This window comes from Amblyomma americanum, chromosome 3 (assembly GCF_052857255.1).
Source record: "Amblyomma americanum isolate KBUSLIRL-KWMA chromosome 3, ASM5285725v1, whole genome shotgun sequence".
NCBI lineage: Eukaryota > Metazoa > Arthropoda > Arachnida > Ixodida > Ixodidae > Amblyomma > Amblyomma americanum.
The window spans coordinates 205781416-205805430 of record NC_135499.1 but is presented as its reverse complement, the minus strand read 5'-3'; the positions used below and the strand labels follow the sequence as shown (position 1 = coordinate 205805430).

At 45.3% G+C, this 24015-nt stretch overlaps 1 protein-coding gene across 1 annotated transcript in view; it reads right to left on the bottom strand.

The window, feature by feature from the left end:
• The window catches only part of LOC144123598 (zwei Ig domain protein zig-8-like), a 192247-nt gene that overhangs the window by 21488 nt on the left and 146744 nt on the right, over positions 1-24015 (bottom strand). The window contains exon 3 of the mRNA XM_077656404.1: positions 8196-8406. Coding sequence (XP_077512530.1) covers positions 8196-8406 — 211 coding nt within the window. The remainder of the gene's footprint in view (positions 1-8195; positions 8407-24015) is intronic.

Sequence of the window (24015 nt, the reverse complement as noted above, 5' to 3'; positions counted from 1 at the left end):
TGAACAACTTTTGCGCATTCGACTCGTGCATCCGTGATTATGACCTTGTAACAACTGCCTTACAGGGACGGGTAAAAGTAAACGAAGCACACTCTTGCCTTTTGGCATTTTTCACGCATTGCGCAATTGAAATATAAACTACAGTATGTGCATGCCGGTAGTGGACACTAGTGCGCTTTCTTATTGTCAAACAGCGCTGCTTCATTTCTTAAGGAAAGGCGTGATTGCACTCAGAACGGCATATCGAGCTCCGTACAGCGAGAGATCGTTGGCATCGCGGGAAAGCGGAGCACACCCCTCTGTGCTGTGCAGCAGCTGGCCAGAGCCGTCATACACGAGGAGCTCCAGGACCATCTCCTCGTGTACACCGACGGCTCAGTGGCCCGCGACAGCTGCTCCCTTGCAGCGGCGGCTACCATCCCCGCCCTGCGACTGCATAGCCAGCAAAACGCAACCTTCCTGGGCTCCTCCACCACGGCGGAGTTGATGGGGATCCGGCACGGGCTGGACCTGCTGCTCACCCTCGGCCCTCCGCCGCCAAGGAGTGCTCTGCTGTGCGACTCCCGCGCCGCCCTCAGCGGCCTGTAATCTAACGGCCGCGGTACCCCACTAGTGCGGGAAATTCGCTCGCGCATCGAGCGCCTTGCGCGGAGAGGATGCGCGTGCGTGCACAGTATGTGCCCGGTCACTGCGGCATCGCCGGCAACGAAGAAGCTGACGACCTCGCGACCGCTGCACACCAACTACCTGCCAGCGATCTGCCCCTTGCGCTGGAGGACGTGCGTGCGGCCATCCACGACCATCTCCGAAAGCAGCACCCCGACCCACGCATCGCAGGAGGTGACCGCATCGACAGTATCACCGGCGGTCGCGCACTTGCACGGTCACAACGCGTAATGGTCCTCCGCGCGCGCATTGGCTGCGTGTGGTCCGAGGAACGACGGGAGCGTCACGGAATCGCGACGAGTGATGTGCCTGACGGATGCGGTGCAGTGGAAACACTAGAACACCTGCTCCTTCACTGTGCCGCGTTCGCCGATGCTCGTCGCGATATGCTTGCGGCCTATAGGGCGCTGGACATACTACAAGATTCCCTCAAGATGCTATTGTGGCCGCAGGGCAGTGCGCGCACTCGTGAGCGAACCTTGGTGAGCCTCTGTGCATTCCTCGAACACACGGGCTTGACGTCCCGTCTGTTCTCCGTCAGCTAGTTACACGCAGCGACATACGCAGTTCTACCTTGAACGATTAATAACTGGACGCCCCACTCCAGTTGTGGCCAACACAGTGCTGTACGCGTGTGTTTTAAAAACTCCAACATGAACTAATCACGCGCACAACCTGGACACATTTCCTATTGTGTAAATAGTTTGTATATATTACTTCTCTCCCTATCCTATGTTCCTCTCCCCTCACCTCTTTCATCTCATTTCTCCATTCTGCCTTCTATCCTTTATTTCCGCTGCCCCAGCTCAGTGCTTCAGTACCGATGGCAGATGCCGGTGCTAGCAAAAATCTTTTCCTTCCTTTTTACTATTATTTTAATAAAAAAAACCACTACCGCCCCCGCCACCTCCGATTACTTCTGTCCGTACCTGTATATCCATGCTTATTTACTTTTTTTGCTTCTTTGTTGGCTCAACGGCATTTTCTTTCTATCTACTGTGACTGTTTTATCCCCTGTTACTATTTATTTTCCTTTCACTGCTAGAATTTGTGAGGTGTCCATTGTGCTGTGTGTGTTGTATATTGTACACTGTTTGTCATAGCCGCGTTTTGTTGTGTATTATGTCACCAGTGCCAGTATAGTTCATTTTCTTGGGCGAAAAGAAGTAGTCGGCACCACTTTCACGCAACAGCCTGTCCTTTGACGTCCATGTAAATAAATAAAAAAGGCTATACCTTATCTTTGCTTAAATTTTAGCAGATGTTACGCGGAGCAAGCTTTTCTTTATGTGTAACCATTCCGCACATTTCATCGCTTGCACGAATGCAAGAGATACTTCCGAAAAGTGACCGGAAGTAACCTGGCAGTTTGCCGCTGGAAAGGACGTCATTAAGTTCTACAACGGCCGCAGACACGGAGACTCGGTTAAATTCGCCAGGCGAGCACTAATGGTCGCGACTCAATTCCTGCACGCGCATCATATATGCGCTATGACCACTCGCGGGTGCATAGCTCGCTAATTCTTAGCGATATCCTCCGGCAACTTCGCAAACTTCGTCCAGGCAAGCATGCCCTTGGACTCCAGACCGCGATCCAACAACGATTAGAGTAGCCAACATCCATCCCGGGCACCAATGTGGAAACCCGCTGCCTCAGATTCAAGCTTTCTAATCTTGAATGCGTAATTCGCCGCCGCCTTGCATCGGAAACGACCACTTGAGCGTGGTGCGCACGAAACTCCGGCAATGATCGAGCGGCAACCCCCTCCCCCTCCTCCTCCTCTCTCTCTCTCTCTCTCTCTCTCTCTCTCTCTATCGCTCAAGGACGGGCTGCGGCGCGTCGAAAGGAAGGAAAGACGTGCAAGATGCTGCTGAGCATGGCAAAAAGCAAGGACACCCACAAGTGAAGTGGCGCGCTCAGTTCTGGCTAAAACTTGATCGATTGTCGCAGCTGAGCTCGTTCTCAGAATAAAAAAATCAAAATAATAAAAAAAATTCAAAATACCTCTTGTTCTTTTGCTTATGTTCAGGCGCGATTCAAGTTACTTTATCCATCTGCTTTGATCTGTGATAGCCAATGTACCGCAATGGCAGCTCACTCCATCTATCTGAGGCATTGACTCCAAATGGACCGCGTTTTTGAGTAAGCCTGAGTGACCTTTCCGAAGTCGCAGTAAAAGCCGAGCGAAGCTCAGCTTTAAGGTATAGAAAGCTACACGAGAAAAACGAAATAGGAGGAAAAAAAATAAAGGAGTACGGAACGAAATCAATGGGCACCGGCGAAACGAGGAAGGAAATAAATGTGCGCATAAGTAACATGTAAAACACGGTCGCACGAGTGGCGAGAAAGCACGCTTCCCTGATGTTCGCTCGCAAGACGTCGGAAGGCGGGACACGACGCGGGGCCGGCCGTGTTCGCTGTCTCGGCCGTGAGAAGTTGTTTATCATGTCAAGCACCGCTTCCGCTTCAAGCCTCGGCGGTGCAGTCTTACCGAAAGGAAAGGGGGAGGATGAAGAAGGAGAAAGAGAGATCAAAGAGAGAGAGAGAGGGAGGAGGAGGAGGAGGACAGGCTTGCGTCGTATGACAGGGGGCTTTGTTTGCTCCTGCGGACGCACGGCTCCAAATGGGATGAGAGCGAAGTTCGCGTGCGCTGGAGATATCTTTTCGAAACTGGGCCAGGGCGTTTCTTTACAAGGGAGGAAATAGAGTGATTGTGCGCCCTTCACGAACGCCACGCCAGCTCTGGGCTTCTCTCCAAATGCGCATCTGCTTGCTCTGAGAGTCGGGCCTTAAATCAAACGCGCGACCAAACAAACCGTCGTTGATGAGTGGAATCGAGCGCACAGAGAACGTCATTAGAAGCTTTCAAACGCGCTAGCCTTGTAAATGAGCGGACGCTGCTGAAGGTTTTCGCGACATAGCGCGTGTGGCGCAGAAGGCGGCTGACAGTGCATGTTATACAGAAAACGTAAGGCGTAAATTACTGCGCATGGAGATAAACGCCATGCCAGAAATAATGTTCCCAGCCGGCTGTGGCCTTTTCACTAGTCTACAGTTTCGTATCAAAGACTTCCTTTCCTTGTTTCTCACAGCGCCAGCATTTGAAGATGATCCCGGATGGTATCTAACTCTATCAACATAGACGCCAATCGAATCGAATACCTAACAGTAGATGAAAGCACGGTGAGTCATTTGGCGGAGCGTCAGTCATCATAAGAACAAGAGCAAAAAAATCTATCAGATCTCCGGCACTCCGGCAGGCCGCACACAGCTGTGACACATACAACTTCGCAACGTGCGGGCACACTGCTCCAAAGAGATGGACTAATCACAATGAAACAACTCGCTAGACAACTCTAGATCTCTTTTGGTAGCGCTGACATAATTTTCGAACAGTTTGGGTACTTAAAGGCTCGTGCCCGCTGGCTTCCTGGAAGCACAGCACTACTTCCTTATGCTTAACAATTTGCTTGCTACTATGCATCTTACTTTTCACGACTGTGACGTCCTTGCGGAAACTCCTTGCTCATATGTTTAGGGGAATCCCTCAAGGTGGAGTGTAACTATAACAAGGTAGTAACTGCTCATTAGCATCCGCTGAAGTGCTGTCATAAGGCTACAAAGAAAATCTATACAGCTTCCATTTTCCATATAGAGTTACAGAGAATCGAATACGAACAAACGCCAGAACTTCCTAAATGCGTCGCTCACCATAAACGCTGAGCTATGCGGCGCTGTTCATGAAAGCAGCAGCTTTGCCTCAGCAGGTAACGCGGTTGTTTCCATTCTCTGTAATCAGCCTACCACGCCTGCGTCGCGCAGAACATGGCGAGTTCAGCCACGTGTCGAGTCTGCGCCGTGATGCTGCATGCATAAATAATTGCGCCGGTCGAATAATACATAAGCTGTTCATTGTTTCTTGGCCTGCTTGCTGCACGGTTTGCAATCGTCCAAGGTTTGGTGATTACTGTGCACTTTAGCGAACAGACCAAAGCTTTATTTATGTTGGAACTTTCTATTTAAGAATGCATGTTTTGTGCCGGGAATAGCCTCTGGTTTTTGCGTTTTCTGGGTGATTCTTGGAGGTCTTGCACCAATCAGAGTACAGGTGCGTTGAGAACTTCTTAGACTGCTTCTTTTCAAGTTGGCTGCTTGGAGTCTGCGCTATAATCTTATCCCCAGCATGCGCGTGAACATTGCGATCTGGAAATACTGACTCCTTTCATGGTTAAAACGCTGTTTTAAGAGCGCCCAATTTGCATCTATCTTTTTTTTTTGATGAGAGAAAAAAGTTGGGCAAGTTCGCACGTATTCATTATTCACAACAGCGCAGGAAACACGGACAAAGAAAAACACGGACACGGACAGTCAGCGCTTGTGTTGTCTATTCTCTTCTTTTGTCCGTGTTTCCTGCGCTGTTGTGAATAATGAGTATCTTTTTCTGCATCCTCGTCTATTCAGAAGCTTTTTTGCTGATATCAGTTTCTTATGTCTAGGGGGGGGGGGGGGGGAGCCTAAGATAGTCAATTGTCGTAACATTACATTGCGACTATTTCTGGAAAGCGCGGTTGAGGGATCGAATTCTCATTTATATTCACACTCTACATAAACCTTGTAATAACGAGGGGATAGCCAAATCAGCAAGCAAACACGGGTCTGTGCTACGTTAATTACCACAGACTAGTATCGCAAGTTGGTTGCTGGTTTTCTTTCCCAAAAGGTGGTTGTGAAACCGGCGGGCAGACGCTGACCATTCTACATACATTGCTTTTGTTTCGTTTTGTATTATCTTTTTCTCGCAAATATTAGCCTGCAGATGGAACGCTGCTAATCTAATATCAGGGGGAGGGGAAAGGAAACCCTATAAATGGAATAGATTTCAAATAGGGAGAAATTAATCATTACCGCCCACCTGAGTCACGTGGCCAAGAGGGAAAATAAAGGTATAGAGTTTTTTTCGTAAATTTCGCAGTTGAATAATTATGCGGACTGGTCCTACGATTAATTACGGGATCACCGCCTGTCCAGGGCTGTTGCTCTAGCAACGAAGCTAACCAGGGAGGCTGGCACGTGGAAGGGCCAGGCCGAATTGGTCAACTCAAAGCGGCAACGTTGTTAGCTAATTGTGCTTAGGAGAAAGTGCGAAGTGCCTGAGAAAGCTGTACAACTTTCTTTTTTAGCCGTATGGGCAGCTCTCAGTTGGCTGCTAATGAGTAATTACTCCCTAATCAAAGTATACACCCCCTTGGGAGTTTGCCTAAATACATTGAACTAACAACGTTGCCGCTTCGAGTTGTTGATGGATTCGACCTCGCCCTACCCTCTGTGAGTCGTTCTCTCTAGCTCAATAAAGAAACAAATGGCTAAGGGTTTAACGTACTTAAACCGAGCAGACGCGCGGAAACGTGTTCAGCCCGGTTCGCGGATGGTTTTGCATTGCTGGGTGGTCGGCACGTCTGGCGACGACATTAGACTCAGGTTAAGCTCTCATCGAGGTTAAGCTGATATGATCTGTTCGCGCCGCAGGTGGAAGTTGATGAAGGCAACGATGTACAATGCACAGCGCGAGAGTGTGTTGCAGCTAATCACGAGGCGTTCTCGGCTGTAGTAATACCATAGTGCTCTCGTGCAGTGGCCAGTGAAGCTGCTCTGTTCGCGCCAGCATGGGTTCGAAATCCGGTGACTACAATATTTATTTTGTTTATTTCTGTCAGGCTTCAGCTATGAAACGGCTTTTGCAGCTTTGGCTGCGAATTAGAGCTATCGCTCCAAAAAAGCCATCCTCATGAATTGATAGAACAACTGTGTCCGGCAGGCTGTGGTGCCATGTACGTTCCACAGACCAGGAAGAATATATTTTTTTAACTCGGAAAAGCTGTATAGCTTCCTATACTAGCCGGTTGGCTGCACTCAGGAGGATTCTAATGAGTAATTACTAATTAACAGATGAGCTGCTGCATGCGGTTCAGTTGCTGCCCCTTATCGCAACAATAAACTCATTCTAAGTCCCAAGAACCGAATTATTATTAGTGCCATTATTAGTGCATATTTTATCTTTTGATGTCTTATCAGAAACAGGATGCATCAGATTAAGTGCTCTCACAAGCCTTGTCAGGCAAAAGTTTTGGTGACAATTTAAATACAATGCGTGTTGAGAATGCGATATTAAAGTCTGAAGTGCGCTCGGCCTATTTTTCCTCTTTAATCATGGCTGCTAGCCGCATAATCTGTGCTTGTGCTTCTTTGGTCATTCTCTCCGCTTGCGGGCACTTTCCACGAAGGTAGACACGTCAGCGCATAAACACGTCAGCGCACAACAAAGCGTACCTGCCAGCTTCCGCCGCGCCCGCCACCATGCTCGGCCATGTCACGAGACCAGCGCATCTGCCAAATACCAGCCGGCAGAGCACTTGCATATTAGTCCTTGCCACGTGGTCTAATGACGTCGATATCCCGTCTACCAATTAGCGCTCGACCATGTCACGTATTTCCATGGACGTCACAAACACCGTTGATTATCAGCGAATTTTACGACAGACGACGCCGGGCGCGGACGGATTATAGAGCGAAGGCTCTACTACTCGAGGTACAACTCAGAGTTTTGCCTGGCTTTGCGCGTTTGACCTTGAAGCCGACCAAGGTCAAACCAACACCCAACCCCCAGGGCTAATACTGTATAACTACGTTTCGTTCTGCGCATAGCCATGGTATGTCTGTATTGTATGGTCATTGCTAATGACCAGCAAACGCGTTACTGATGAGCAGTGGTAACTTGACGTTTTACCTTGACCTTTGATTTTGACCATGACATTTGGCCTTGACCTTTAGAGATGAGATTCGCATCGCGTAATGGTGACGTAATGCGATGACGTAGAAATGATGTCATACCATTGTTCGCTATAAATACCCCCGGCTTTGCTTTCGCTCGTCTACTAGGTTTAGCCGGGTTGAACCTCAGCAATATTTTTTCTCTCTGATGAAGCTTTGAATGCTGACGCATTAAAAATGAAATTTTCGCTGCCAACTAAAATGTTTGCCTCACCAGCTTCATAGTGGCACGTATAATTTTCTCGAAACGCGTCACAGTTTGTGCTGATATCCTTGAGACAACAAGAAGGCCAAAAAATACTTTGTCACCATTCGAGTCACCTCCTAAAATTCTGGTTTTGATCGGCGTTCTACATGCATTATGTGCTCACAACTATTAATACCCAGCAGAGTTGACTCGACGTTTTTCACCTTCGAACCATAAAATGCCAATCGCATCTAGGACACTCTGCCGCAAGTCGCGCATTCGCAAGAACTCATGTGTAGCGCCAGTTCATCGCACATTAAAGAATGATGGAGAGTCTAAATTGATCCGGAGCACACTTACTCAGGCGTTCTTTAAAGTCTAACACTTGGCTTTAGGGCGTAATAATACATTAGTATAAGCAAGATCTGCAGCCATGATTAGCTTAAATGACAGCGCGATAAGCCTCGTATCACTCACGACGTCCTTCGACCCTGTCATCGTTGGGGTACGCACCCAGCACAGTGAGGCGCACGAAGTACGAGATGAGCGGGTGCATGTTGATCTGGCACTCGTAGTCACCGGCGTCCGTGGGCTGCACCCGCTTGATCTGCAGCATCCAGTCTTCGGAGCGGTCCATGTGCACCGCCTGGAACCGGTCGTCGGCGGTGTACGTCGTGAGGCCCACGGTGAGCACGTGGAAGTCGCGGCGCCTGATCCACGACACCTGCGAAGTAACGCGAGGCGAGTTGTTATCCCTTCGCACTCGCGTCTTCACCTGACGGAATGCGTCTCTGGGCGGTAAACCGCGGCTTGTATGTTCATGCACTACGCTAAGTTTCGCTACGGCTTGATAATTCATTAAAAGTAAAGGAAAATGCCTCTGGATCTCACATGTAAAAAATGCCTTCTTGCCAAGGCCTATCATCATCATCATCATCATCATCATCATCATCACCATCATGACCATCACCATCATCATCATCAGCCTGTCTACACGCACTGCAGGGCAAAGGCCTCTCCGATGTCTCTCCAACTAACCCTCAAATTAACCCTCCAAGGTATTTAAGTGACTGGAATAGGTTCTCTTAATAGGTAGCGTCAATTATTCAAATGATTTATTCGCATTATCTCTGTAAATTCATTTTTCTTGGGCTGCAGTGATGATCTGTCGCGACTGCATTGTCTGTATATCAGTTTGTTGCCTGCTTCCATATGTCATCATCATCATCATCATCAGCCCTACTACACCCACTGCAGGGCAAAGGCCTCTCCCATGTCTCTCCAATTAACCCTATCCTTTGCCAGCTGCATCCACCCTTTGCCTGCAAACTTCTTAATCTCATCCGCCCATCTAACCTTCTGCCGCCCCCTGCTACGCTTACTTTCTCTTGGAACCCACTCCGTTACCCTTAAAGACCAGCGGTTATCTTGCCTTCGCATTACATGCCCTGCCCAAGCCCATTTCTTTCTCTTGATTTCGACTAGGATGTCATTAACCCGTGTTTGTTCCCTCACCCACTCTGTCCGCTTCCGATCTCTTAACGTTACACCTATCATTTTTCTTTCCATGGCTCGCTGCGTTGTCCTTAACTTAAGCTGAACTCTTTTCGTTAGCCTCCACGTTTCTGCCCCGTAGGTGAGTACCGGTAAGATTATGCTGTTGTACACTTTCCTCTTGAGGGAAATTGGTAAACTGCCACTCATGATCTGCGAGAATTTGCCATATGCGCTCCACCCCATTCTTATCCTTCTAGTTATCTCCCTCTCATGATCCGGATCAGCTGTCACTACCTGCCCTAAGTAGACGTATTCCGGCACAATTTCTAGGCTCTCGCTGCCAATTGTGAACTGCTGTTCCCTTGCTAGGCTGTTGAACATTACCTTGGTTTTCTGCATGTTAATTTTTAGACCCATCGATCTGCTCTGCCTGTCTAACTCGTTGATCATGATTTGCAGTTCACCTCCTGAGTGACTCAGCAAGGCAATGTCATCAGCAAATCTCAGATTATTTAGGTATTCTCCATTTATTCTTATTCCCAACTGTTCCCAATTCAGGCCTCGAAATACCTCCTGCAAACATGCGGTGAACAGCATTGGTGAGATCGTGTCTCCTTGCCTGACGCCCTTCCTTATTGGGATTTTATTGCTGACTTTATGGAGGACTATAGTAGCTGTGCAGTTGCTATATATATCTTCCAGTATTTTGACATAAGGCTCTTCTACCCCCTGATTACGCAATGCCTGTATGACTGCTGAGGTTTCCACTGAGTCGAATGCTTTCTCGTAATCAATGAATGCTATATATAGAGGTTGGTTATATTCTGCGCATTTATCTATCACCTGATTGATGGTGTGAATATGATCTATTGTAGAATATCCTTTACGAAAGCCTGCCTGATCATTTGGTTGATTAAAGTCTAACGTTGCCCTGACTCTATTAGCGATTACCTTAGTAAATACTTTGTAGGCAACGGATAGTAAGCTGACCGGCCTGTAATTTTTCAAGTCCTTGGCGTCTCCCTTCTTATGAATTAAGATAATGTTTGCATTCTTCCAAGCTTCTGGTACAGTCGAGGTCATAAGGCATTGCGTATACAGGGTGGCTAGTTTTTCTAGCACGATGTCCCCTCCATCCTTCAACAGATCTGCTGTTACCTGATCCTCCCCAGCTGCTTTTCCCCTTTTCATTGCTTCTAAGGCTTTCTTTACTTCACCTTTCGTTACTGGCGGGATGACGCATTGCTGTGCACTGCTGTCTTTCTCATTAGCGTTCTGATTACATTGGCTACTGTACAGGTCTGTGTAGAACTCTTCGGCTACTTTAACTATCTTATCCATATTGCTAATGACATTGCCCTGCTTGTCTCTTAATGCATACATCTGGTTTTTACCTATGCCTAGTTTCCTTTTCACTGTTTTTAGGCTACCTCCGTTCTTTAGAGCATGCTCGATTCTCTCCATATTAAACTTCCTTATGTCGGCTACCTTGCGCTTATTTATTAACTTTGATAGCTCCGTTAGTTCTATTCTATCGGTAGTGTTAGATGCCTTCATGTTTTGGCGCTTCTTAATCAGATCTTTCGTCACCTGAGATAGCTTCCCGGTATCCTTTCGAACTGTCCTACCGCCTACTTCTACTGCGCACTCCGTAATTATTGATGTCAGGTTATCGTGCATTGAATGAACATCAAGATCATCTTCCTCAGTTAAAGCCGAGTATCTATTTTGCAGCGCTATCCTAAACTCCTGTGCTTTCCCTCTTACGGCTAACTCGTTAATGGTCTTCTTCTTCGCTAGCTTCTTCCGTTCCCTCTTCAAGTCTAGGCTAATTCTAGACCTTACCATTCTATGGTCGCTACAACGCACCCTTCCGAGGACGGCCACATCCTGAATGATGCCAGGTTTAGCGCATAGTATGAAGTCTATTTCATTTTTAATCTCACCATTGGGGCTCTTCCAGGTCCACTTCCTGTTTTCTCGTTTGCGGAAGAAGGTATTCATGATCCGTAAATTATTTCTATCCGCGAATTCGACTAATAACTCTCCCCTGCTATTTCTAGAGCCTATCCCATAGTCACCTACCGCGTGGTCGTCAGCCTGCTTCTTGCCCACCTTCGCATTGAAGTCGCCCATCAGTACAGTGTACTGTGATTTTACTCTATTCATTGCTGATTCTACGTCCTCATAGAAGCTTTCAACGGTCTGGTCATCATGGCTGGATGTGGGTGCGTAGGCCTGCACCACTTTCAGCTTGTACCTCCTATTCAGCCTAATTACTATAGCTGCTACCCTCTCGTTAATACTGTAGAACTCCTCTACGTTGCCAGCTATATCCTTATTGCCAGCTATATCCTTCCATATGTATTATGCGTTATTCCCTCTCCCCCCACTGTAAAGCCATCTGTGCCGCCGTGGACATTCCTATCAATAAAATAAATTCTCATTTCGTAGTACATTCAATTTTGACACGCGTGCCTCTAGAACAGCTTGGGTTGGCAGTTCTAAAGCGTGTGATAATTTCATAAGGCAGATGTTAGGATTAGTAAAGCAATGAGAGGCCGCTTATATTTCATTCTGTCTCACATGTTCGTACTTGTACTTTAAGAGGCCCCAAAAAGCCATTGACTCAGAAAGACAAACAATATTAATCGGAAAGAAAAAATGCATAAATATAAAGCGAAATGAAAGGCACACATGTAAAAGAGTATGAAAACTGCAAGGTAAAAGTGAAACGCAAAACGCCATTGACTCAGAAAGACAAACAATATTAATCGGAAAGAAAAAATTTATAAATATAAAGCGGAAATGAAAGGCACACATGTAAAAGAGTATGAAAACTGCATGGTAAAAGTGAAACGCAAAATATTATCTATGAACACTTCCATTTTAACTGGCAGATTCTTGATTAAAGATACCATGGAAGGAAGGCGGAGGGGTGAATGGGTTACAGGTGTTTAAACAAGTGGAATCGTGGCGTGCTATGATTCACAACCATGACTCTTTTTTCTCCTTATTTTTGAATGCGGTTATTAAAAGAGGCGATATATTTCGAACTCCGTCACGCCTAAATTCGCGTTCATTACGTAACTTGAAACCAACTGACCATTTCGCCCTAACCGCAGGCTGCTTCACTGGCCAAGCGTGGTCAATTACTTATCGATTTTTTTTCTTCCTTTCTCTACCGCCTTCCGTCTCCGTCTGTGCGAGTTAACAGGGTTAGTCCTCCACGAAGTACCGTCTCTAAATGGGCGAAAAATAATTAGAGCGTTGCGCCACGCCGCTGCACGTGGGCTTCTTCATTCGTAATGGCGCCCTCTGTGGGGAGCGTGGACGAGTTCATCGCTCCCGTGCCGGTCGCGCAGAGATAAGCGCCGATGGGACACGCCCCTCCAGTGAGCCCGCGTCTGCACACGCGCACACACACTGTGAGATGCGTGCTCGATCCCGACGACACGGCAGCGAGGCCAGTTTGCAGCGCGGCTGAAGGGAACGGCATGCGGCCCCAACGGGGCGGAGTCACGCTGAAGGAAATGTGCGAGGGACGAGGAATTCCACGTGCCATAAAACCAGCCTACGCGGTGAATTGACTTTATAAAAAGCCTTAAGCCGCTCCACCTACGCGTTCTGCATGACATAGATATTGACGCTAATGCAGGGCACTTAACGAAATTCGAGGTTCAATTCCGTGCATACACTGTCACATATAGAAGAAGATAACCCTGGAGTGGGACGGGTTAGCTTAGTAGCGAGAGGCCGTAAAATAGAATCATCATGGTATTTTAGATAGCTTTTCGGTTTTTCGGGAGTCGACTAGCTGAAGCTTATGTTCTTTTTATTATTAGAGACCACTCAGGCTAACGGCTTCGAGAAAGCGAGTTCCAAGGGGCCAATATTTTAACGAAGTTACCAGAACGATATCAAAATACCTATAGAAACTTTTGTGCTTGAGAGCAAGAAGGGCTTGCACCAGAACAAAATTGCAACTTCGGTCATTTGGTAAATATAAACGATAAAAGCTACGTCACTCACAAAAAAGCTAAAGGAGGGTGAATTCACAAAAAAAGAGAGAAGATTGTGCGCACTGTTGACTTTTTAGTTTAGTTTGTTGTTTTTTTGCTAATTTTCGGGCACCGCATACAAAACTGGATAAGCACTCCTAAGCGTTTCTTAGTTCTGCATGGAAGTCACGCTTAGAAATGGAGCAGCCATTGCTTCCCGTCCTGAAAGGGAAGCAAGCAGGCTGAAGCAATGGCGGTTTTGTTATCGCTTCCGCAATCCATTTTCTTAATGTGAAGACTTGAAAGCGCACACTACCAGATAAATTCTAAGCGTACTGCACTGTGAAACTGATGATGCCTTATTAGCGCTAATAATTAAACGTATAAAACTCGAACCTGTAGCCGGATTTAACAAAATAATAACGTCTTTTTGCTGATATAACAATGAAGGAAGTTTGAAAGCGTGTTTTCACAAAACACGCAGAGGCAAAGTTAAGCGGTTTACCTTGCCTCGCGTGAATATGGTAATGTTTGTTAGAAATAAATCGCTTGCTCTTAAAATTTATTGTTATGGGTAATGAAAGGTCAAGAAGCACAGGTACCATGACCAGGCCGGCGGAGTAATAAAGTGGCTAAAAAAAATTATCTGCATTGTAAAGCTCTTGAGGAGCTTTTCCACACAAATTGATTCATTATGCTGACTCCTTGAAATTTGGAAAGGAGTGGAGAGACTCAACAATGGAAAGTGAGCCAGGTCAGCCTGGTAGGATGACCAGTCGGATACCAAACACACGGGGAAAGAAATGAAGAGAGCGAAAGATTAGGGCGAAAGACATTTCTTGTCGGCGTTCGATGTCTTGAGCAAAGGCTTGCATGGTCGAAAGAGAAACCATTCAATATAAAGATAAAATTCTCTAAGACAAAAATAAAGCTCACTCTTCCTCTCTATTGACCTTACCCATAGCGTTTTCCTTTAATAATAGGGGTAAAGTTCATAAGCAAGAAGTGGTATCATAATCATCATCATCATTCAATTAACCTTGTCCTATTATGCAGTTATATTTAAATGTTATTTCGCATGTGCTCTGATTCTCACGCAGCACCACGCAGAAGTTAAACGCAAAGCATCCGGTTGAGAGAGACTAATACCCCTGTCACACGGGCACCACAAAGGCCTTTAAGAATCAGGTTCTTATATCCAAAGGCGTAAGGAGTGCAGCTAAACGGCAAAAATGTTGTGCCTTTGCTGCTAAGGACCTTAAAGGCGAAGGCGCCCGTCAAGAGAGACCTTTGGAGCCCAAATGCGCGGCCTTCGAGAACTGGCGATCGCAGTGTGATTCAACGTCAAAAAGTAAAAGCAATAAAAAAATAGATACAGCAAACGATGTTTGAAAATATTTTTTTAAAATACGAAAGGTGTGTCTGGCTTTGATTTTTGTGTGGGTGTTTATATTTTATGCCCCGATTTCAAGGCAATGAAAGTGTTGCAGACACACCGAGTGCCCCTGGTGGCCATGGCAATACAAAAAACTTGCAGCTCCTGATGAGAGTAGCTGTTGCAGTACTTTTAAGGAAGCTATCAGAATAAAAAAATTGTCTGAGCTCAACAAATGAACAGAATACCACACTTTAATTTTAAAACAGTCACTTCAGCCGTCTCGTGCACAGCAGCGGGTGCTAAGCCTGAACGACTGTTTCACCTTTGGGCTGCACCGTGTAGCTGCATCGCTGCTTTTTTAGGCTTTCACTCCTTTGGTGAAGAAAGGTGCCTTTGCTGGAAAGGCCTTCGAGGAATGCCGTGTGACAGGGGTATAAGGCATAGCTGATGCTACCTACGAAGCTGCGTGTATAAGTGAAAACCGTGTATGAATAATCGCTGTTAAGGCTGCATTAAATTGTATAGTGACTTACAAAATTTGATAGCCTTGGGCTTAAAATAAGTTTGTGACAACAAACCCCATCAACTGAATTGACAAGAAAAGCTATCGTTGCAAATACATCAAGGTGACTTTTTTGGAGGCGTTAAAGTTGATCAAGCCAAACAAATCAAATCATTTTCTATTCATCTCGAAGCCTTTAAAAATATTGGTCACCTGCAATACGGCCCTTGTTGCTCTTTTGTTACCGAGGCAACGCGACAGGCGTAATTCTTGAGGTAACCGCATTATCGCGAGATAGCATACAACGCTAATGCTTTCATAGTTGCTCTTAGTGCTTTTTAGGTTTTTGTTTTTAGTATATCATACCGTAAAGGTGCAATGCTTATTTCGCCAAAGCGTTGAGATGAGTTTAATACATTCTTGAAAGCTGCTTATTTCTAAATTAGATTTTCGTTTTAGCTTGCCTACTGTGATCATCTATAAAAAAAAGCACTAAACATGTGCCAGCGTCGCTCGCATTTACGGAAACGCGCATTTGAAATTCGCAAGCCACCTGTAATGACCTGTACTGACCTGCACACGAAGTGTACGGGACGACTGCAAAGGTTTGCGGCAGGCAAGCGAGTACGACCACGTAACCGCGTGCAGCCGCTCCATTGGTCCGCCCGGACGCCATTCGGCCCGGGGCAGGCTATCTGACGTGCCATCTCGACACATTCGTCTCCGGGCACGCCTCAGGCGGAACGAACACGTCACGCAGCGTGCTATTAATTTGAAACACCTCAGTCACCCCGGCAGACGGGGTCACGTTGGTTGACGCCGCTATTTTTTGATGCCCTCTGACCACTGACTCCTTTCTGCTTTCCCAACAGGGCAGCGCTGCGAGGCGAAGTGATGGGATGGGTGACTGGCTTGCTTTGTTTTACTCGGAGCCGCTTTATCGCCAGCAGCACTCCAATCAATTCGCCCTCAGATAAAATGACGGCAGTGCATTCTCTGAACCCCAGGGGCGACGAATGGTACCTTTCTGTCTCTGTTTCCTCCTCTCGTTCGAAGGCTACGGTAAGATGAGTAGAGGGAAGTATGTAACGAGCGTTTCAACACCAAGGTCTAGACATGGCTCTAGACCGTCGAGCAGAAAGAAAATTACATCTAGAGCGCATTTCCGCTGTTCGACTCCGCTTGGAGTGACGTGTGCGTCGAATTAAAGACTGACAACGAAATCAATCGGCTACTGGGGTGGCAACATGCTACGTTTGTCTGAAACGCGTTACCGCCTATAAAAAAGGAGGAAAGTTTGTAACTATACATCTCCGGCTACATCCTGGCTCAAATGCGCAGGATTTATTCTGTTTATCTGCGAAGAAATAAAATCTCTCTTGCGAAATTTTGAGAACATAAACTGCAAAACATTGAGGTTGAAAGTTTTATTGCGTCATGCAATGAGAACGTGAAATTTGCTTGCGCAATAGTAGGCACATTTACCAAGCGTCGAAAAATGGCAATTTATAGGTTAATATCGACCTGTATCTATGCGCTAATTCTGCGGATAAGAAATCTAAACACTTCGCGTAAATCGGTCCCGAGTCAGGAGCACATTCGGGATCGCTGCAAAGTAATTTGTCGAATAATCTTAGACGTTTCTAAGCAGGCAGCGCGCATGTCATCTTGCGTTTTTGCTTAGAGGTGATATTTATATTTAAAAGAACCGAAAACTAAGCGATTTGGCGCATATTGAAGAAATAAAAAACAGCGCCGCGACGACGGACAAGAAAGAAGAAGGACAAGCGCGTTATCGTTAAAATATATTTAGAGACACAAAAAGCAGAGCATTGTAGGGGCTGCGTAACTATAAAATTTTAATGCACGAAGCGGTTTATGGGCGTTGAACGCTCCAAAGCTGTAAGGGACGCCGTAGTGAAGGGCTCCGGAAATTTCGACCACGAGGGGTTCTTTTACGTGCACTATCAACGCACAGCACACGGGCCTCTAGAACTTCGCCTCCATCGAAATTCGACCGCCGCGGCCGGGATCGCACCCGCGTCTTTCGGGCCGGCAGCCGAGCGCCATAACCACACAGCCACCGCGGCGGCTAAGGCACGAAGCCTCGAGAATATTGCACACACGAGTGAAGAGATGTAAGCTGAGCACATTACCACTGTACAGTGTTCTTTCTTTTTTTTACCAGGAAAACATATCACTTTCTTCGGGTTGTCATAGTACCAAATATATGGCTTAGTGTGTACATTTGATTAATGGGGTTTAGCGTCCTAAAGCGACTAAGGTTATGAGTGACTTAGTGTGTACAGTCAAGGCTTCCCTCAAATGCAGAGCATAAAACCCTATCGTAATGCCGCAATGAGGCACTGCAGAATGAGTAGGAAAAAATATATCCCTGCTCTTTTCACCCTTTATTTTAGATGCTGCCATAATCACGTCAAATCGCTCCCAAGGGTGTGGTGCTAATCACCATCTTTGCTTTTTGTGTGGAGGCAGCTTCAGAGGAGATAGTCTCAAGCTCCAAACTTCGAACATCCAAGCTTGATTACGGCGACTGGAAAGCCAGTCACAACAATTAAAAAGAAGCCATGCCCCTGAAAACACTCTGGTGCACAGTAATTAACAGCAAAAGCTTGCTTATATAAATATTTTGGGGGAGAGAGGAGGAAGGGGTGCGAACAACTTCGCCCCTCAGAGAATGTACACAGCAACCGAAGAACATCTTCGCCCTCCATTTTTCCGCACGTGTGGATCCTGCACTGCGATTCAGGAAGCAGCAGCATGCCTGAGCGCCTACTTCCGTGATAGCCTAATTGGCTAGTGCTTTCTCCTCACTTTTAGCTGAAACGTTGTTGACTATTTTTTTCTATTTGTTCACTTTGATGCCTCATCGACGCAGACAGGCTGGAAAAAGAGTACGTACTTAACTGCAGTGTTATCCCTATCTCCTTACTTTCCGTATTGGATCGATTCTATTATAATTTCATAATTTTGACCACACCACGCCGTCTTTGGAAGAGCCACGATCACCTGGGCCTATGATCCCGTCAGCCCTAAAAAAAATATTTTTTCCGCTTTTGTGAGCATCGTTATGCCATCGTGCATGTGCTGGAGAACATGGTAAATGTTTGGTGTTTTGAGCGTGAAAGCCCTGTACCAGTTGCTTGCTAGGGAGCAATTTGAGCATCAGATGCTTCATAAAATATGGACGATATCTCTCGCGAGAACAGGTTTCATCCTACCCCGTCATCCGCCCGGAAAATTACGATCAATATCAGTGATTCTGAGCCCCTGCCATGATGCACAAAATTGCACGAAGTTATTTGAATACCATTATATACCGCCTGAACAGGTTAAATATTAACGCTGGTAGCTGCCTCTTAAGTGAGGGTTTTAAAGATTTTCAGTGCATGAGTGCGGAGATAGCTGTGCAGCGTTTCTTAGCAACCGTACGCTTGATCTCAAGAGAATAATGAAAATAATTATTCCGTAGTTTGGACACATTGCTTTCTGCACTGAAGGCAAGTTGTACAAAACATCTTATTTTTCAGTATGCCATGAACAGTGGCATGAAATTATTACCAAAATTATACTGTAATTTACAAGCCTGTTCAATGGGGCTGTCAGTAAATTTAGTTTGCTTCAACTTTCGCACGCTAAATTAAAAATGTAGGTCCTTAAAATAAGGTGCCAAGGTTTCATGTGCCACAAAACCCTAAACAGAGTTTCGAGTTAATCACTTCATATTGAATCAAAGGGCAATGAAGGATGATAACGGTCGAGACAAAACAAAGAGATCGCGTTGTGTGTTGTTTTTTCAGCTCTAACTCACTATTTTTTTATTTTTGCTGCTGCTACTGTTTTTCAGTGCACAGCTTCACCTAATCCCCCGAAAAAAATGTTATTTTCTTGCGAAGCCGCAAGCTGGTGTATATTCATGCCCAGTTTTCTTTTCTGAAACTGACAGTGTGCTTTAAGAACTAGACCTATTATAAGCTTTATGCGTTGCCAATTGATGAACTCAAGTTTATTTCTTCCGAAAAAGGCTATCAGATAAAGTGAACGCAATTCTATCTATCATGAATTGCGATGGGAGTCTCGGGTGATGTGCGGTGCAGGGGAAGGAATAAATCAAATAATTCTATGCAAGCGTCCGCAGCACTAATTGAGGGTAATCATTTCTAAAATAAAATCGCAACCTGCCGCAAATCGCCACTGGTGAGTAGAAATATCATGCAAGGTGAAATAATTTAGGCTTTTTAAAATATTTATTTTAAACTTCAAGAGCAAAAACCAGAAACATTTAAAGTGACACTACCCGCCCTGCGCTAACCATGTATATGAAAGTAACAGTCGACTAAAAAGAAAGAAGTAGACATTAATAACAACAAAAAACGAAGAAAACATTCATTCCGGGATTCCTTGTTTTCTTTAGGTAACTTCGTTTCCCTCTCTTTGTCGCTTTTTCGCCAGAATCGGTCAGCTATTCCTAGGGCGAAAGCCAGTAATGCGTTGCCGGCGCACGTTCTTTCAACGTGACTTCGAAGCTCTGTACCAGTTTGCCGAGGGTATAGGCTGGCGCCAGGGCTCTAGCTTAGAGCGGCTGGCACATTTTGTATATCCCAGAGGTGCTTCGGACTTGCCTTTTGTTTCCTAGGCGACAGCCTCAACAAAGCGCTTCCAAGGAGCATTGAGAAGTCATTCACTGAAGGAAGAAAAAGATATACCAGCTTTTGCATCAATGTTAAGAATTTTCAGGAAAAACCAAGACCAATTATAAGCTACATGAGTTGTGCCATTAGGCCTGAGGATATCATCATCATCATCATCATCATCATCATCATCATCATCATCATCATCATCATCATCATCATCATCATCATCATCATCATCGTAATCATCATCATCATCATAATCATCATAATCGATATCAGCATCATCATCATCGTCGTCGTAATCATCATCATCATAATTTTCAGTGGAACAGATTGATGCGAGACGGTGTAGATCTTGCAGGAAAAGAAAACAATTAGGTTTTCAAAATCTATTGTTAGTGTGCCAATCACTGAGCAATTTACTGCATGCTAACCAGTGCACTGCACTGAATGCTAACCGGGCTATTTAAACAGGGCTCTGGAATGCATTCAACTGAGCACCCTGGGTGAATTTATTGCATTTTACAAAAGGTTAACAAAGAAACTTAGATGTACACTTAAGCTCCGCCTTGCGGGTACGACGCGACAGCGTTATTGGTTGTTTGCTAGTTTATTTCACATTTAGTACCTATTTTTAATTACAAACACTGATTAGCATACATCAGTAGGTGCGCACCACAAGACACACCAAGTCAAATGAACGTGCCTGGATGGACTAGGAGTAAAGTGTCCGACTCTCCATCCAGTAGTCATGGGTTCGATTTCCAACCAATTGCCAGAATTACCTTTCAGCAGAGTAATTTACTTTACATCCCTTCATGTCCTAATGACTTTTGAGTGATGCAATGACCTCGTAATCACAATTTAATTGGAGTTTCAATCGATTTCATTTTGCAGCTCAGCGTGTGATTTCGGGATCCCTTCGACCAATCGGGAATTTCTAGACACGACGTGAACAACTGTAGTAGCTTCTTCTCTGAACGAGAGCCTAGCGCTGTCGCGTAATAGGTGCAGCATTTGATTTAAGTGCTGAGATACAGAAAAATGTTTTTGCCTATGACGTACAAGATGGCTTTCAGCGTTTTGAAGTAATTTAAGTCACCCCTTCGTTTATAATATATTTCTCAAAAGCTTGCTTGGTTGTACCGAAATACACAAGTTTGTAAACACTTCAGTTTAACGCGAAATTGAAGCACAAGATTGTTTATCGCAGTAAAAAAAGGAAGGACGACCGCATTTTCTTCAAGCGTGATCATAAATTTCGCTTCGACCAGCCATTAGTTTCCACAGGAACGCGAATAGAGCCATTATTGACAATAAAACGCAAAACTGAATCCAGTACTTTATTCTTCGGAGCAATAAAGACTGTCCGGGCTTTGGTGATGGGCGTTGTAAGAACGAACAGAAACAAAATGGGGACAGTAACTCATGTTAGACAGCGCTGCCTGAGAGAAATTGGTTTTTTCGAGACAAATGCCTGTAACATTTTGCCAAGATCGCTGCTTGCGCATGCTCGGTAAAGAATGGCAGACGTTCATCAAGCCTTGTAAAGAGTGTTACAAAGGCCTATGCAAAGCTCTTTATTCACGCATTTACCATCACAAGTAGCATCTGGCTTTGCAACCAAGACCGCGTTTTTTTTTTTCGCGGCAATAGCTCTGCGCACACTTTCAGTGGTTGTTTGGCTCACAACCATGAAAGAGAGTCGTTTACAAATTATCGAAAAATTAATCGCTTTATGGCACTTGCACACACCTAACTGTAAAAATGACATCTAGTACTTGTCCCCTACTTGCACCCCTCTTCTCACAGTATTTTCTATCAGTAGTTTTTTGCGGTCTGTGAATAATAGTAACAAATATTTGAAAAGACGGCGGATTGGCTGACTTTATAAAGCCAAATGTTACTGACATATTGGCGTTATTTATGAGAAATATGGGAGCATTAAGCGCGGTGCATCTTTCTCATGGAGAAGAAACTTCTTTATAGGCTAAGACTGATCCTTCTATTTAATCTTTCCTTAGTATAAAGCTGAGCCAGTCAGTTAATGTTGCAGTTTAAACTTGTGAGCCAAGAATCGCTCAAAAATAAAAAAAAAATAATGTAGTTTATTGTAGTCGGAGACAGATTTACCAACGATGCATTGAAATCTCACAATGCGTATTCACAATTTTGCTTGCTTGGGATAACCTGGCGGCTGCTTTCCTGAACTTGAATTGAGTTATAACCGATTACTGGAGGGTTCGGGAGTGTGCAAGGACAGCATGCATTTACATATACATCCGACAGTTCTGTGTATTGTCTGAGACTGTCATAATAAGCTGTGTTATGAATAGCGGCTGCAAGCTTATCCAGGTTGTGCTGAATGTTTTTCATTGCAGGAGTTGCGAAAAGAGCCGTAGTATTTTCGCGTTCGTTAAGGTTAAAGGTTATCAGGTGCAATGAAAGGACTCCATTCACCGGTCTTAGAAAAAAAAGCGCACAGAACAAGTCCTCCGATCAGCATTCTGATCGGCATTTAAACTTTGTGTGCGGCTTACAGATGGCGAGCATAATGTAAAAACGACAAAGCCCAGCGCACACGCACTATATCCGAGGAATCTTCCCATAAACACCAATTCGGTGCGAACATATACAGATAATGAAAGCTGGAAATCTATAGAAATTTTTTTTCTTAATAAACACCGGCCACATGGTGCATTTTTGTACGACTCGGAGGGGTGCTGTGCTCAGCATACCTTGATTGATTCGTCTAGTTTGGGCTACGCAACAAGTTAATAGCCATTCCACATTTTTTTTATAGCTATGAAGAGCAGTGTGGAGCACTACTGCCTCTTTAACCTGTGCACAATGAAAGACGATGATTAAGTTAATAAAACGTTCGAGGTCACGGCGGTAATCCGCATTTGAGGAATGCGAAAGCATTAACGCCTCCTCGTTTCTCTTTTCCTCTCTTTGCATCTCTTTGTTTCACTCGTCGCTTCTCCTTGCTTCATTTGTCCCTTCTCACATTTATTTATTTATTTATTAAGCACTGATATAAATTCACCCAAGTCCCCAATTACCACAATTAATTGTCTGACTTAATCAAGTTCCACAATTGCCCATTTTGAGTTTTCAATCTTGACGCCATGATTCGTTTTCAAATTTGGCGCCATGCGTTGGCTCCGCCCAGACTTCCAGCTTTTCAAATTTGGCGCCACACGTTGCTCTGGCTCCGCCCACTTTTCGGACATTTTTCGCTCTATTTACTAATCAACTTATCGACATAGTTCTTTTTTCGACATCACCCTCACATCCTCTTTCGATTACAGGCATTCGTTTGGCGCTACCTCTTCTAAGCTCCTCACAACTGCTGCGGGCACGTTTTGCGGACACGTTTTTCGGACACGACGTTCTCCACATAGCCTAGTTATGCTTTCGCATTGATAATATACCTCACTGAAGCACAAGGTACCTTCTCTTAACCACTCTCAAAAACAAAATCGTACTGTTGTTCACCCAATATCTGAATACTAGACAACTGGTAACTATTATAACAATCACATGAGGGCTAATGGTTCGAGCTATAACTTATTTAGTAAAATGCACTTTATGCTATCTGCACATTTATTTTCTTAGCGGATGCAGTCGCTGTACCGCATTCATCGCGCGAGCGCGCTAATTTATGGTGGGACTGGCGATAAATGATTGTCGGTGAGGCTACCGCTCGTGCTAATTGGTTGTCGACTGCAATTAATGATACAAGGCTCCTGTTCGTTAACACTACGACGGCCACACTCTCTTCAACCCCCTCCCCGCACGCGGACACATACACACACGCGCGCGCGCACCATGCGCACAGACACAGACACACAGACACACACATACACACTCACGCGCAGACACACACACAGACATGCACGCACTCACGCGCACGCACACACACACGCACGCACGCGCGATCATGCACACAAAATGAAAATATGATGTTGGAAATAGCGCAGGCATTGAAAACGTTTCTGTCGAGACTGCACAAGACGAGGCTTTCTGCCTATGTTACCGGGTGCCCATGTAAGGGGCTCACTGAGAGACTGCATTTACTAGGCATAAAAATAATATAATGAATGGCCGACTAAATATGTGGCTGGAAGAGCTAGCTTGAATGTTTACTTGAATTCACGCAAGGTTTACTAACATATATGGCCTCACACTAATTGATGCACCCTGAGTGCGTTTGCGCCGTTCTTTTTGCGAGTGCCTGTCTGCGTGCATGCTTGTTATCTTGAATCTGAGCTTGCGAGAATAATCTTTATTGGTC